Source organism: Malurus melanocephalus, unplaced genomic scaffold (assembly GCF_030028575.1).
Source record: "Malurus melanocephalus ecotype Western Australia unplaced genomic scaffold, MMel_1.1 scaffold_577, whole genome shotgun sequence".
NCBI classification, from domain to species: domain Eukaryota; kingdom Metazoa; phylum Chordata; class Aves; order Passeriformes; family Maluridae; genus Malurus; species Malurus melanocephalus.
This window is the reverse complement of record NW_026623809.1, coordinates 59,442-71,503: the sequence shown is the minus strand read 5'-3', so window position 1 is coordinate 71,503 and position 12,062 is coordinate 59,442. Positions and strand designations below refer to the sequence as shown.

The following is a 12,062-nucleotide window of genomic DNA, read 5'->3' as shown; positions in this document are numbered from 1 at the left end:
CCTGCTTCCACCTCATCCATTAACCTGACAGCTGGGCTCCTTCCCCCCACATGCTCCATCAGCTCTGAACTGTCCTTCCATTAAGCTTTAAATTTTTGAGCAATGTCAGCCCTTAACCAGCCTGCCATGAGGAGTGATAAACCGAGAGCCTGACAGCAGTGAAGGTAAAGAGCCCCTTTGCTCTGGGAATGCTGCCCTCGGGCACAGGGTTGGCCTCAGACTGTGGGCTCTCTTAGATACCTGGTGGTCACAGAAGGCTGACTTCCTTCCCTGACTTCTCTTTGTGAAGGATTTCATAGGCATAACTTTGATTTAAGTATCCTAAAGTCTTCAGGTTGAGGGACTCTCATGTTGAGAGATGTTGCAATCTCTCCAGGAACTGGCTTTACGCTGTAAGTAGACCCTAGCAAAGGTTTCTGCCTCAGTTTTCACCTCCATGGAGCCAAAGAGCCCTGGGACTGCTCTAGGTAAAGCAGAGCCTTGGTGTGTGCACATCACTTCAGAGAAAGGAGCTGACCTTGTCCCAAGTTCTTTTCAAATACTGCTGAGCATTTGTGTTGGTGACAGTACSAAGTACCCTGAATGCAGCTGTTTCAGACAGTTTCATTAACCAGAAGCTCTTATCCCTCCACCAGGATGGTGGGAAGCCAGTCCAGAAGAGCCTYGGAGACCTGAGTTTCCCCATGACTGGCCGGGAACGCTCGGAGTACATCCGCTGGAAGAGGGAGCGAGAGCAGATCGACCTGGAGCGCCTGGCACGTCACAAGAACGCCAAGGGCGAGTGGCGACGGGCTTGGGATGTGGAGAAGTCAGAGCACATGTAGGTCCCTCCCTGCGCCGGGATGCTTTGCCTGCAGCAGGCCTAAAGCCACGGGTAGGATCTTGTGTGGATATTTATCAATCCCATGTTGCCATGTGCCTGACCACATCCACACTTGGCGCCTCTTCCTCCCCAGCCATGCCYGAAAGTGGGATCAGGTATCAGAGTGATTCTCATGTTTTCTTCYTGCCATGAGCTCTCCTACACTGAGAGGGGCTGCCATGTGCTGACAAAGACTGCCTGCCTTTGGTCCAACCAGGATATGGACTGTGGRAGGGAGGGGAGCATGAACCAAGGTTCAGTCTGCATCTGGAGGATCCTATCCATTTCCACATGAAAAAATGCAATGGCAAGAGGGTTCAGGCGCTTTTCCAGAAACAGGCATGGACAAACTTGCATTCTCACTGCCYCTGCTTGTTTTCAAGCACAGGAGAGCCCAGCATGCCTATATTCTCCCCACCCCATAAACTGAGCCTGTTTTGCCACTGCAGGGCAAGGGTGTCACTTCAAAGGGCCAGCCGTGTGATACAGGACAGTTCTGGGAACAGCAGTGTGGGACAGCTGGGAATGGGGCTGGACACATCCCTGCCTTAATCACTGTCCCTCTGATTGTGATGGTTCAGCTGGGTCACACCAGCTAGAGAGCTTTGGAGAATTACTTGGCACCTGCAGCAGGATAAGCTTCTGGTAGGGTGTGGAGTTAGGGAATCTTACAAAGGTTTGGTAACAGAACAGTTTGAACTGGACTGGGAGGTGGGAAAATCCTTTGGCTGAGGAATGGGACCAAACAGACCAATTTTCAGTCACTGAGACCCCAATAACTAGGGGTGAGTTGAYTTAGCAGGTGCTGAGTGTTGATGGCAAGACAGCCCTGAGCCCTACTATTTTTCCAAAAATCCATTTTTAAGAGAAAACCCACAACAYAAAACAAGCAGGACTAGAAACCAACGACTCTGATTTGAGTTGACAAGTCCTGAAGCTACTTCAGATTGCGTTTGGAAGCTTGGGAAACTGCATTTGAGTGTAGTACAGCAACACTACATCTATGGGATGTTCACAGAATTTAATATATACACATGGGTACTGACATAAAGGTTTTAGAAGTTCTCCTTTGTGGCAGAACTGCATCACAACCTCAGCTAGCACCCACAGCTTCAGCTGCTGCTGAGAAACCTGCACAGGTTTGCCCTTGGGCAGGTGCWGAAGGGCCAAAGGCCGGAGTCTGCGTCATGCCGAGGGCTCCTGCCCATGCTTTGCACACTGAAGGAGAATGGTCAGGTCTGACAATGCCTGTTTTTAACCTGCAGGTTTGAAGAGGACTTTGTTAAGGATGGGGAGCCAGCCTTGGATAATCCCAGCAATAAGAAAGGTTGGCAAGGGACACCTAGACTCTGTCCTGACGCTAGTGAACACTGATCGTGCGCATCCCAGTGCTGCAGCAGCTGCTGTGGCTGTTGGCTGTGAAGCTCTGCTTTCCTGGGCAAACACCTCTGAGCTGGGGGGCTCAGCCCTCCCTGCTGGGCAGAGGGCTCAGGGGATGGGTTTGAGCAGCTGGGTGCTAGACCTTTGGACCTTCCCAAGGAGAGCAGTGGCTTTTGTACCCTGGTACGATACAGTGTGGAGGYTCAGCCCTGCCTCCTTATCCCACACACTGGTTTAAGARGCAATCCTATTCCAGAGCACATCATCTCTGATCCYTATGGCACATGCTGGCTTCTTTACTGGCATAAGTCCATCCTGAGTCCTGTTGCTCAGGAGATGATTTTGCAAAACAAAACTTTCCCTTGTGACACCCTATTTGAACATCAGGATTTCTGCTGCCTGTCCATTATAGACCCTCACTCACTTTGGTGCATCCTTGTGTCCTTGCAGGGGGAAGGAATGCAAGGAAATTCCAGCACAAGTCCTTTCCTCCCGACGGGAGAGGTGAGTAAAGGGTTCTGTTGTGTCACCCCACTAAATGCCAGCACCTCTGATATCCCTCAGGGAGAGGGTTCTCTCCAGGCACTTGCTGATTTGAAGAGCCTTTTGGAACATACCACGTGGCTGCTCTCATAGTGCAGGGGAGAAGTCTTCCAAGAACAGACATGTGAGACTGTATCCAAGAAATAAGATTTAAAGTTATAATTGGAATTTGGAATAAAAAAACCCACACAAGAAGCACCCTGAAAACTTGATTTATATTCATTGGTTTAGAAAATAYATGTGCWGTATGCACACAGGTTCAAAGGCTTYCCACTCCAGAGTTCCTTTCCAAGGATACAAGGGTGTTGATCTTGAAGCTGTTCAGCAGCTTCTTCAGCTGCTTTTGCTTGCTTTTGCATGGCATTTCCAACCTGTTTTCCAGGAGGAGGACATCATGGAGTGAATGTGAGTGACCCTGGTCCGAAAGCAGTGCCTGCTGTGAGCAGCCGTGCCAAGGGGAAGGACAGACTGACAGGCAGAGCCAGAAGGTGAGGAGCTGGCAGCACTGCCGTGGTGTGCACGTCCAAGTGTCACTCCCAGCCTAAGTGTGAAGAGGCAGCCTGTGCCAGGGCCTCACCACCCTCAMAGGGAAGCATTTCTTCCCGATATCCCACCTAACACTGCCCTCTGTCAGTGGGAAAGCCATCCCCTTGTCCTGTCACTCCAGCCCCTTTTAAATAGTCTGTCTTCCAAGCTACTTCAAAGCAATTTTAGCCTTCAGTATCTCCCTCTGTGGCTGCTGTCATGGAGACGTGGGACACTTGGGCACTGTCAGGCAAGCAGRACCAGATTGTGGCAGGCATCAGCACGAGCAAACTGTATCTGCTTCATCTGATTCAGTGGTGTTCTGGCAACTGGAGTTTATATTTTCATTGCAATTAGAATTACAGCAGCCAGTTCTTTCAGATTTAGTGGTCTCAAATGAGTGTCTCTGGATGGGCCTGGACAAGGGGCTTAGACAAGGAATGCATGGCCATGATAAGAATCCCTATCTGGGTRTCAGGCAGGGACACTGGCTTTGTAAGAACTTCAAGCCCTAAATTCTGATTACTTTTTCTTGACAGGTGGGATGCAAAAGAAGGCGAGGACATGTCTTTTCTGAAGGATGAGCTTGATGGCCAGGTGAGGTCCTGAGTTTCAGGCTGGCTCCTGAGTTTTCTCAGCACATGCACCATCAGGAAAATTGGAATCTCTAATCCATTCCAGASCTGGGAGACCTCTGTTTTTGGGTAACTGTTCTGGTCTCTAACCATCCTCACATGGCATGATGTGACAGCAGCTTCACTGCTCACACTGACCCTCAGTCAGCACAACCACCCCACTTATTCTGGTCCCTGGACACTTCTCCACCTACATGCTTTTATATCCTTTGCAAATTTTTCAAGTTTTGAGAACTGTCATAGACAAGAAATACAATATACTGGTATTTTAATAGGCTGAATTTAACATGTCTTTCATTTCTCAGAGGAACCTTGGTGCAGACAAGCGGAAGAGCAGAAGTGACGAGGGGGTGGAAGAGGACTGCACAGCTGAGCTGGAGGAAAAGGGGAAACAGCCAAGCCTCCAGGATCACGGGGCCTCCTCCTCACAGTGGCTGCGAAACGGGAAGGTCCAGCCTGCCCACAATGGCCAGAAGGAGGAGCAGAGGGGAGTGAGGAGCTGCAGCACTGAGGTGTCTGTGGTCAGTGCTGGGGACTCGGAGCCGGGGCCCAAGCCAGGCAAGGAAAGCGTTGGCGAAGATGCCAGTAGGAAGTCTGGCACTGCTGGCATCCTCCAGGAGAAGGAGAGCACTGAGGGCACAGCTTCACAGGGCAGCCTTCCAAGCACTGTGCAAGCCACCAGGCCTGGCAGTCAGGAGGCCTTGTCACTGCCTGTGGGAGCAAATGGGGATGGAGCTGGACTGGGGAARCACCCGGCTTCAGAGCAGGAGTCCTCTGAGAACTCTTCCAACAGGCACGGAGGAGACCTGGACGCAGCAGTAGGAGACAGACTGGATGCAGATCAAGGACAGCTGGTGAGCAAAGGAGGGAAAGAAGTGACCCAAACCACTGTTCTTGAGGGACAGACACTTTTACTGAAAGGAAGTGAAGATGCTGAGGGCACTGAACACCACGAGCCTTCTGCCCTGGGGAAAACCAACTCTGACAAGACTGTTGTGCCTGAGCAGGACATGGCAAAATCCCAGTCCGGGGAAGGGGACCAGCCTGAGGATTGCAAGGATAAGGACAGCGGGGACACTCACAACTTGCAGAGATTGCACCAGCTTGCCTGAAACATAAGGTGAGTTATCCCATTAATGCTCTCAGCCATAGTACAGGGCTACAACTCCATTTTCTGTGGTACAGTGGCATCATACCAGATGTCAGATGTTCAGAAATGTTCATTAGCAGTGCTATCTATCCCTCAGGTAATTAAATCTGTGCATCCCAAAGGCCTGTCCTGGAATGGGTGGGGAARGAATGGAAAGTCAGACCAGAAAATCTGGACTGAAAACTGGGCTGCTGAGGCTTGTTGATGACACATGTTAATTAGGGCTTATATTAAACTATTCCTGGGAAATTATGATCTTAGAAAAGACGGGAGGGATAACATCAGTGGGACGAGTTTAGTTCTGTCTCTGGGGTAATCACAGCTTGAGGTCAGTGTGGTCCTTCCCTAAAACACTTGCAAAGCCATGGGGGACCGCCTCGTGGGCAGAGTTGGGAGAAGGTTGATTGTATGTGGGATTCTCTTCCCAGTGTAAGGTCTGTGAGTGCTACASTTTGAATGATGGATGGTAACAACAATGTGAAGTGCAGTGTATAAACACACAGGGTGAGATGGTTCCTGGGGCAAAGGCACACAAACCAAACAGAAGGGAGGGAGAACAGAGCTGGTTATGGAGCAATGCTCCAGGTTTTACACCAACAATTTTCTCCCATAAAGGCAAATGCAAAGCCAGAAGAAACAAAGGATGACAAGCACAAAGGTAAGGTAGAAATTAGGAGGAAAACAGAAAGGAGAGAGGGTAGGGGGTCTTTGCAAGGTGTGTTTTCCCAGGCCATGTCCCACGGAGCAGGACATCACACTAAAGAGATGAGAGTTTCCAGAACATAATCCAGCCTGCCTAACACCAGAGTGGTTCTCAGGATACTCCCTCCCCTCTCCTTCACAGAGGCAGCAGCTCTGTTCCATAGGGAGGCAATGAGCTTCTCAGAGCCARGCAGGCAAATCCCTGCACCAAGTGCCTTTGCCGGATTCCAGAAGCTTTTCTGCAGACCCTACACAGTAATGTGTCCCCTGGTGTTGCTCAGTATTCCTCCCAGAGKTACAAATGAGCTTAGGCATGAAGAGGCTAAGCTGCTAACAAAGACTTTTCCTATAATCCAATCCATACAAAAGGCAGGGAGAAGTGCAAGCGTCATAGTGATTTCAAAAAGACAAAACATCAAGAACCAGCAGGAGCTGGTTCTATGCTTGAACRAAAATTCCTTTAAGTGAGAGAAATTAATTCCAACAGCATTAAGGAGAATGTTATGAAACACCTGGATGGAYATAGTGGAAGATTATGGTCCAGCCACGCCTCTCCAATCTACCAAAATTCCCACCAAATTAGAGGATGAAGGAATTAATGACTACTTTGCTCACTCAGGATAACTTTAATTAGACACCAGGTAAGAGGAAACAATAAATTAGAGTAGTCCATTTTYATCTCAGTGATGGAGATTCCTATGGTTTGGCAGTAGGTCCCGAGTCAACTTAAGAGCCCAGCAGGTATCTGTAACATCAACAATAACAATATGCTGTCCCCCTGCCCTGCTTAGGGGCTCCACAGGGCCAGTGTTCCACTCATGTTAAATGCAGATTTCACATCTCTTCCTGCACAACCACAGCTCCGTGCAGCAACCATATGGGTTTCACAGCTCCCCCTCCCAATGTCTATTTATGGCAGTAAAAATCTCCAGCACCTTCAAACCAGTGGGAGATGCTGTGCAGAGAAGAGTGGTGGGGCTTTCATCCTTCGCTTCAAATAACACGAAATAAATATTTACTTGAAGTGCAGGACTGGAATCCCTGGAGAATGTCCAACAAGTCCCAGAGAAGTAAACGATACACAAAAACCACAGAAGCTCTTCCCTGAAWTCTCTTGAGAAAATTAATCTTAACATCTTTAGAGAAAATGCAGCTGGGGGGAGATTTCCAGAGCAGCTCCAGGGATCTGACCTTGCAGCACTGGCTGACGTAAAGAGGAGTGGGGCARGCAGGGCCTGAGTGCTGCAGGATGAAGGAGGTCGGCAGAGGTCRGCTCTGATGCAAACCAGCACCCAAGGTTGGTGCAGGAAGTGGCACAAGCAGAAACCTGCACTTCCCAAAACAGTTACGGAGCTGCGGAAGAACAGCCAGCTTCCTCGAGGCTCAGGAGACAGGAAGATACCATCTGCTGGTATATTTGGGGAGTTGGCCTAGGACCAGCAGGGTCAAGGGCTTGCCTTGAATAGCATTGGCTTCCCTGGTCCTTCCTGCAGCCCACACCACCCTCTGGAGCTCACCGTCATGCCACGGGCACTTCAAATTCCCAGAACACCCCTGAGTACCGCCTAAGAGAGCTCAGTCTGGAGCTCAGTCTGGAGACTCAGGGACTGGAACTTGATACAGTTGTCTCCATAYCTCTGGAGTGATGGCATGACATGGGAGGACAGTATTAACATTGGAAAACACAGGGATTCTGTGAGAATGGTGCAAGAGACTAATGCACACWGGGAAGGACTCCAGGGCTTTTGAGGGGAATGTTGTTTAGTCTGGGAAAATGAAGGCAGAAGGCAGTGAAGTTGTGATCTCTGCAGATATGGAGGTAGCAAAGGGGCACCCCTTTGCGAAGGGGCAGAAACATCCGAGCCAGAAAACAATGCTGGGGCAGGGACCAACATATTGGAGAAGCCCAGGAAAAAATACRGGAAAATTAGGAAAAGGTGCTACCTGTCAGAGCACTTGGAAGCTCACCACAGCTGAATCCTGAGGGCCACTTACTGGAGCTTAGCATGTCTAAACATAACTCAGGGCTTTGATGGGCGAGCTGCTGCCATTCCAAACACAGGGAACGGAGCCGCTCTCATATCCCACAGTTGTTCCTGCTATCCCAGACCTTCATCAGCTACGTTCAGCTGCAGCTTCAGGGAGTTCTGCATATCCCCCCCATGATGTGGAGCCTAACCAGCAGATCCCACAAGGGCCTGGTGTTGACTGTGAAGGCCATCCCAGTGACATCCCTCAKCCAGCCAGGCTGGGAGGTGTGAGAGCGGCACCGGCAATCTGTGTCAGTCCTCTCCTGTGACACTGACACTCAGAGGGAATTCTGCCACCACAGAATTCCCACTCTGCTGGCAGAGCCCAGGCAGCACCCMGGGGCATTGCTGTCCTGAGCCCCAGTTCACAGCCAGCTCAGAGCTGCTCAATATCCCACCAGCCCTGGAGTTACACACAGGAAAGAGAATACAGTGGGAAATGTGAGAAAGGCTAATCACTCTGGCTAATTACCAAGAGAAGCAATGACTTTAAAGCCCACCAGTGTCTTGGCTGTAAAGGCTCAGTCATGCATGGGAAGAAGGTATCTGTATTGAAAGGATAATACTGCAAAGCAGGGAAGGGAATTGTCTCCCAGCACTGAAACACAGCAGAGCTTTCTGCAAGCATCAGTGATCAAATAGATTCACAATAGGGAGAGCTCGTGCTGGAGTCAGCTCGGACTCATAAACCAGATTATTTTACAATATTTGGACCACCAAGTGTGACTGACAGTCTGCTTCTGGACCTTCCCAGTCCCATTCAATCCAAGTGTGCTGCCACAGCACTGAACACCCTTCAGCAGCAAGATACAGCCAGTCCTCACTGCTGCACACAGGCAGGAGAAGGAATTAAGTCTCCAGCAACAATCTCATCTCAGCTCTACACAGCATCAATTGTGTCAGCACCTTGGGTCTTATTTCAGTACAGCTCCTTATTAAATATCTGTGGCTGTGTCTTTAGATGATTCCTTGAGAGGTTTCTTTTCTATGYAAGCCACGCTTCCTATGGCCTCTCCTGCCTTTGCACCTTTGCAGAATTTCATCTGTTTTTCTTTATATCCCCTCCCTGGCCTTTCTTGGGAGCTTCGGGTGCTGAAATCTGCATCAGCAAAAGGCAGATCTGTGGATTTAAACAGAGATGCAGGAAAATGCCAGCTGAGCAATTCTGAGCAGCACCCAAGCATCTGGCAACTAGAAAAGAATAAAAAGTCTGCATTTCCCAATTAAAATCAGCATGTCTGGGTCTGGAGGCAGCTCTAGGAGAGCAGGCTCCATTCACAGGATAGTTTGTCCTTAGGGAAAGCCAATTCACCCTCAGCTCTTGGAGGACACAAGTGCTGCACCCCCAGGCCAGTTTCACCAGGAAGCATCACAAATCCCTACCTGAAATCAGCCCCTTCTCTTGGTGCTCCAGGTGCTGAGCCAGCACTCACACAAACACATCAGAATTGTTGTTCCTGAGATATAAGAAAAAAGTAAAGTTGATGTATCCATCCCAGAGGAGGACTGAGAGTGTTTAATCCAGACSGGTAGAGTTGGCTCATCCCCTGGGCTGCAGAGCCCCCACTGCTCCTGTCAGATTTGGCAGCAGGTATCTGGGTTATGTCCCAGTGGTGCCTCCCAAGCAGCCCCAGCTGTGCAGGAAGGGCAGGGTGGAACTCAGCCGACATTTTAATTTACAGCTCAGCAGTTCCCTGGAGACTGATAATCCCGCGGCTGTCTCTGCTCTCGTTTCACAGGATAACGTGCTGGAGGCGGTGGAGGAGAAGAGGAGCGCAAGCTTGTCCTCACTCTTTTACTTTCTATGAAATCAGCGTTCAGCACCTGCCCAGTGCCCTTCAGCACCTGCAACACATGGGGTCCCCATCGCCACCCCTACTCATAGTTCTGGCATCCCCCTATCTGTGTGCCAAAGGACAGGGAAGGGTGCACACACTCCCACCCTAGAGACAAAAYACCATCATTTATCTATTTGTTTGGCATATATTGCAGCTGCGTGGCAAGCCAAGGAAATGTCTACTGGATGCACTTTATTTTATTTAATGACTAATTCTGTTTAAATTCTGTTTATGGTTTGGGTTTCTGGGCACACCCCCATTTTCTCCCCAAWGGCTGGAGAGGCCTGCACGTGCCAGGGGCTGTACCAGCAACTGGAACAGCAGGAACAGGCAACTGGMAAAGCAGAGGGGTGAGATGTTAGGRTGTAGTTCAGTAGGKGGGTGAAGAAGTAGTGTTCAGAGCTCTTGTACTAGAGGTTTGCACGTGGTTGAAGTGTTGGCAGAGGTGTGTAGTAGTGGCAGGGGCTGCGGGGCATGAGCGGGATGGATAGCAGGATGGATGGATGGATGTATGGATGGGTGGATGGATGGAGAGCTTCTGACAAGCACAGATCAACCCCAGCATATCCTCCTTGAAAAGCCACCAGCTCCCCTCCCCTTAGAAGCTGAGAAGCACATCAGGACGGTGCTTTGTGCCAAGGAAGGTGGCTGCTTGGGTGACCAGGAGTGTGCACTGGTCAGCAAACTCTGTGCCTCCTTCCCAAGGGTACCTGGGCATCCCTGCAGCAAGGCAAGGAGGGGGACAGCAAAATAATCTTCCTCCTCCACCACACCTCCCAAAGCAGTTGGCAGCAGGACCCAGGCCAAACTTCGTATCAAACATTTTCACCTTCCTGGTTGTGCCTTCCGTACCCTTGTGCTTGAATAAGAGGGCAGAAGTCCTCTCTAAGCTGCCCCGCACACCTTCTGACCTGGCCTTAAAGACACCTTTCAAATGGAGGATCTGGAGGAGCATTTACAAGCACAAACATGCAGGAATTTCAGCCGCTTGGCTTTCCAGTTACAGCAAGCTARGACCTAGGCAGAACACAGCTACCAGTTAAGGAGAAAGCACAAGCAGTAACATAATAATTTCTGACTTCTGAAATGGCAGAGCAGAGTGGGCATCACCCTCATTTGGAGGTGCTGCTCTGAAACTTGATGCCAGAGCAATTGTCCCTGGGACAGGTGTGTGTGGAGACTACCTGAAATGTCCTGCAGGACATTGGCTGACCAGGCTAGCAGACTGCCCTGGAGATCAGGTTGGCATAYGTGGACTGAAATATCTATGCTGCTTTAATAAACTAATATTTGCACAGACAAACATTTGGTTTTCCACGTGACTTAGACCCGYGACACCTATCATGAAGCACAAGCCTGGGAATTTCCTTCCTGTGCCAATTTCAGGAGACTTTACTGGCATCACACCAGGTATTATCAAGAAATAGAGCGTGCAGTTTTTGTATTTTATCAGTAGAAACATCAGCAGAAGCCCCACCGAAGCCCAGACTGGGTTTATTTGSACTTGCCCAACAGATAAAAGAACAGATAAATAGAAGATTGTAAAACTGCTCCAGGTTCTGGAGCTTCTTCATCACTGTTAAAGGCTGATTTTCCTTATCTGACTGGCTCAAGAACCTGCGTCCAACTGTTTATTTTTTAATTTATTATTATTTTGTACATCAGGTCTCTGACCTCACTCTTGGTCCAGTCAGACTGAGTCATTACCAGCATTTCCCAGGAGCCAGCTTGCCTCATGGTCCATGGAACACACAGTCTCAGCTCAAGAGCTGTTGCACCCCAGGAGCAGTTGGWCACGTGGCCAGGCAGGAATTTTACATTGTCCTGGTTCAGCACTGTGTTGAAGAGATAAAAACCTTATTTCAGACTCCATTCTGAAAGGAAAACTATCACTTGTCCTCCATTCCCTCCTTTTTTTCCTTTCTTCCAAGTGACTTAGCAGGTAATGATGCCCAGGAAGGACTGAGTCTGATCCAGGCTTCAGGGATGGGACTGGACAGGTTGTGCCTGTTCTAAGTGTATTTTTTCCTGCTCATTAACACTTTGCTCGATGCACTTTGTTTGGTGCCTGGGTTGTGATTTTTCAGACAACTGTGGCTTAGCTGTTTCTTCTTTATGGTGAGAGAAAAAACTGAAAAGTTGACAAATCTGATGTAGAGGAGTTATTTATATGAAATAAAAGTTGGAATGAGGAAAAACCTCCTGTTTCTTACTGTTTCTGAGTTCCATATGTAAGGTTTTCCAAACTGAATCAGTAATCCCCATTTTTTAGAGACACAGCTCCAGTTCAGAGCGCTGATCCCTTTGGGAAAAACTGAATTGCTGGGCTAGCTCAGCTCCCTCACCCCAAGAGCTCCCTGTGGCGATGCCTGGAAGATGAGGATCACTATTTCATTG

The 12,062-nt window shown here is 49.4% G+C and overlaps 1 protein-coding gene across 5 annotated transcripts in view; it reads left to right on the top strand.

Annotated features, from left to right (window-relative positions):
• CCDC9B (coiled-coil domain containing 9B) overlaps nucleotides 1-11,852 on the top strand; it is a 32,101-nt gene extending 20,249 nt beyond the window's left edge. For 4 of the 5 annotated variants that reach the window (XM_057382613.1, XM_057382611.1, XM_057382609.1 and 1 more), the window contains 7 exons: nucleotides 636-820; nucleotides 2,128-2,189; nucleotides 2,693-2,746; nucleotides 3,168-3,273; nucleotides 3,850-3,907; nucleotides 4,251-5,065; nucleotides 9,567-11,852. In XM_057382613.1, coding sequence (XP_057238596.1) covers nucleotides 636-820; nucleotides 2,128-2,189; nucleotides 2,693-2,746; nucleotides 3,168-3,273; nucleotides 3,850-3,907; nucleotides 4,251-5,057 — 1,272 coding nt within the window. In that variant the 3' untranslated portion in view covers nucleotides 5,058-5,065; nucleotides 9,567-11,852. The remainder of the gene's footprint in view (nucleotides 1-635; nucleotides 821-2,127; nucleotides 2,190-2,692; nucleotides 2,747-3,167; nucleotides 3,274-3,849; nucleotides 3,908-4,250; nucleotides 5,066-9,566) is intronic. The other variant, XM_057382610.1, reaches the window with a different exon arrangement.
• The last annotated feature ends 210 nt before the right edge of the window (nucleotides 11,853-12,062 follow it).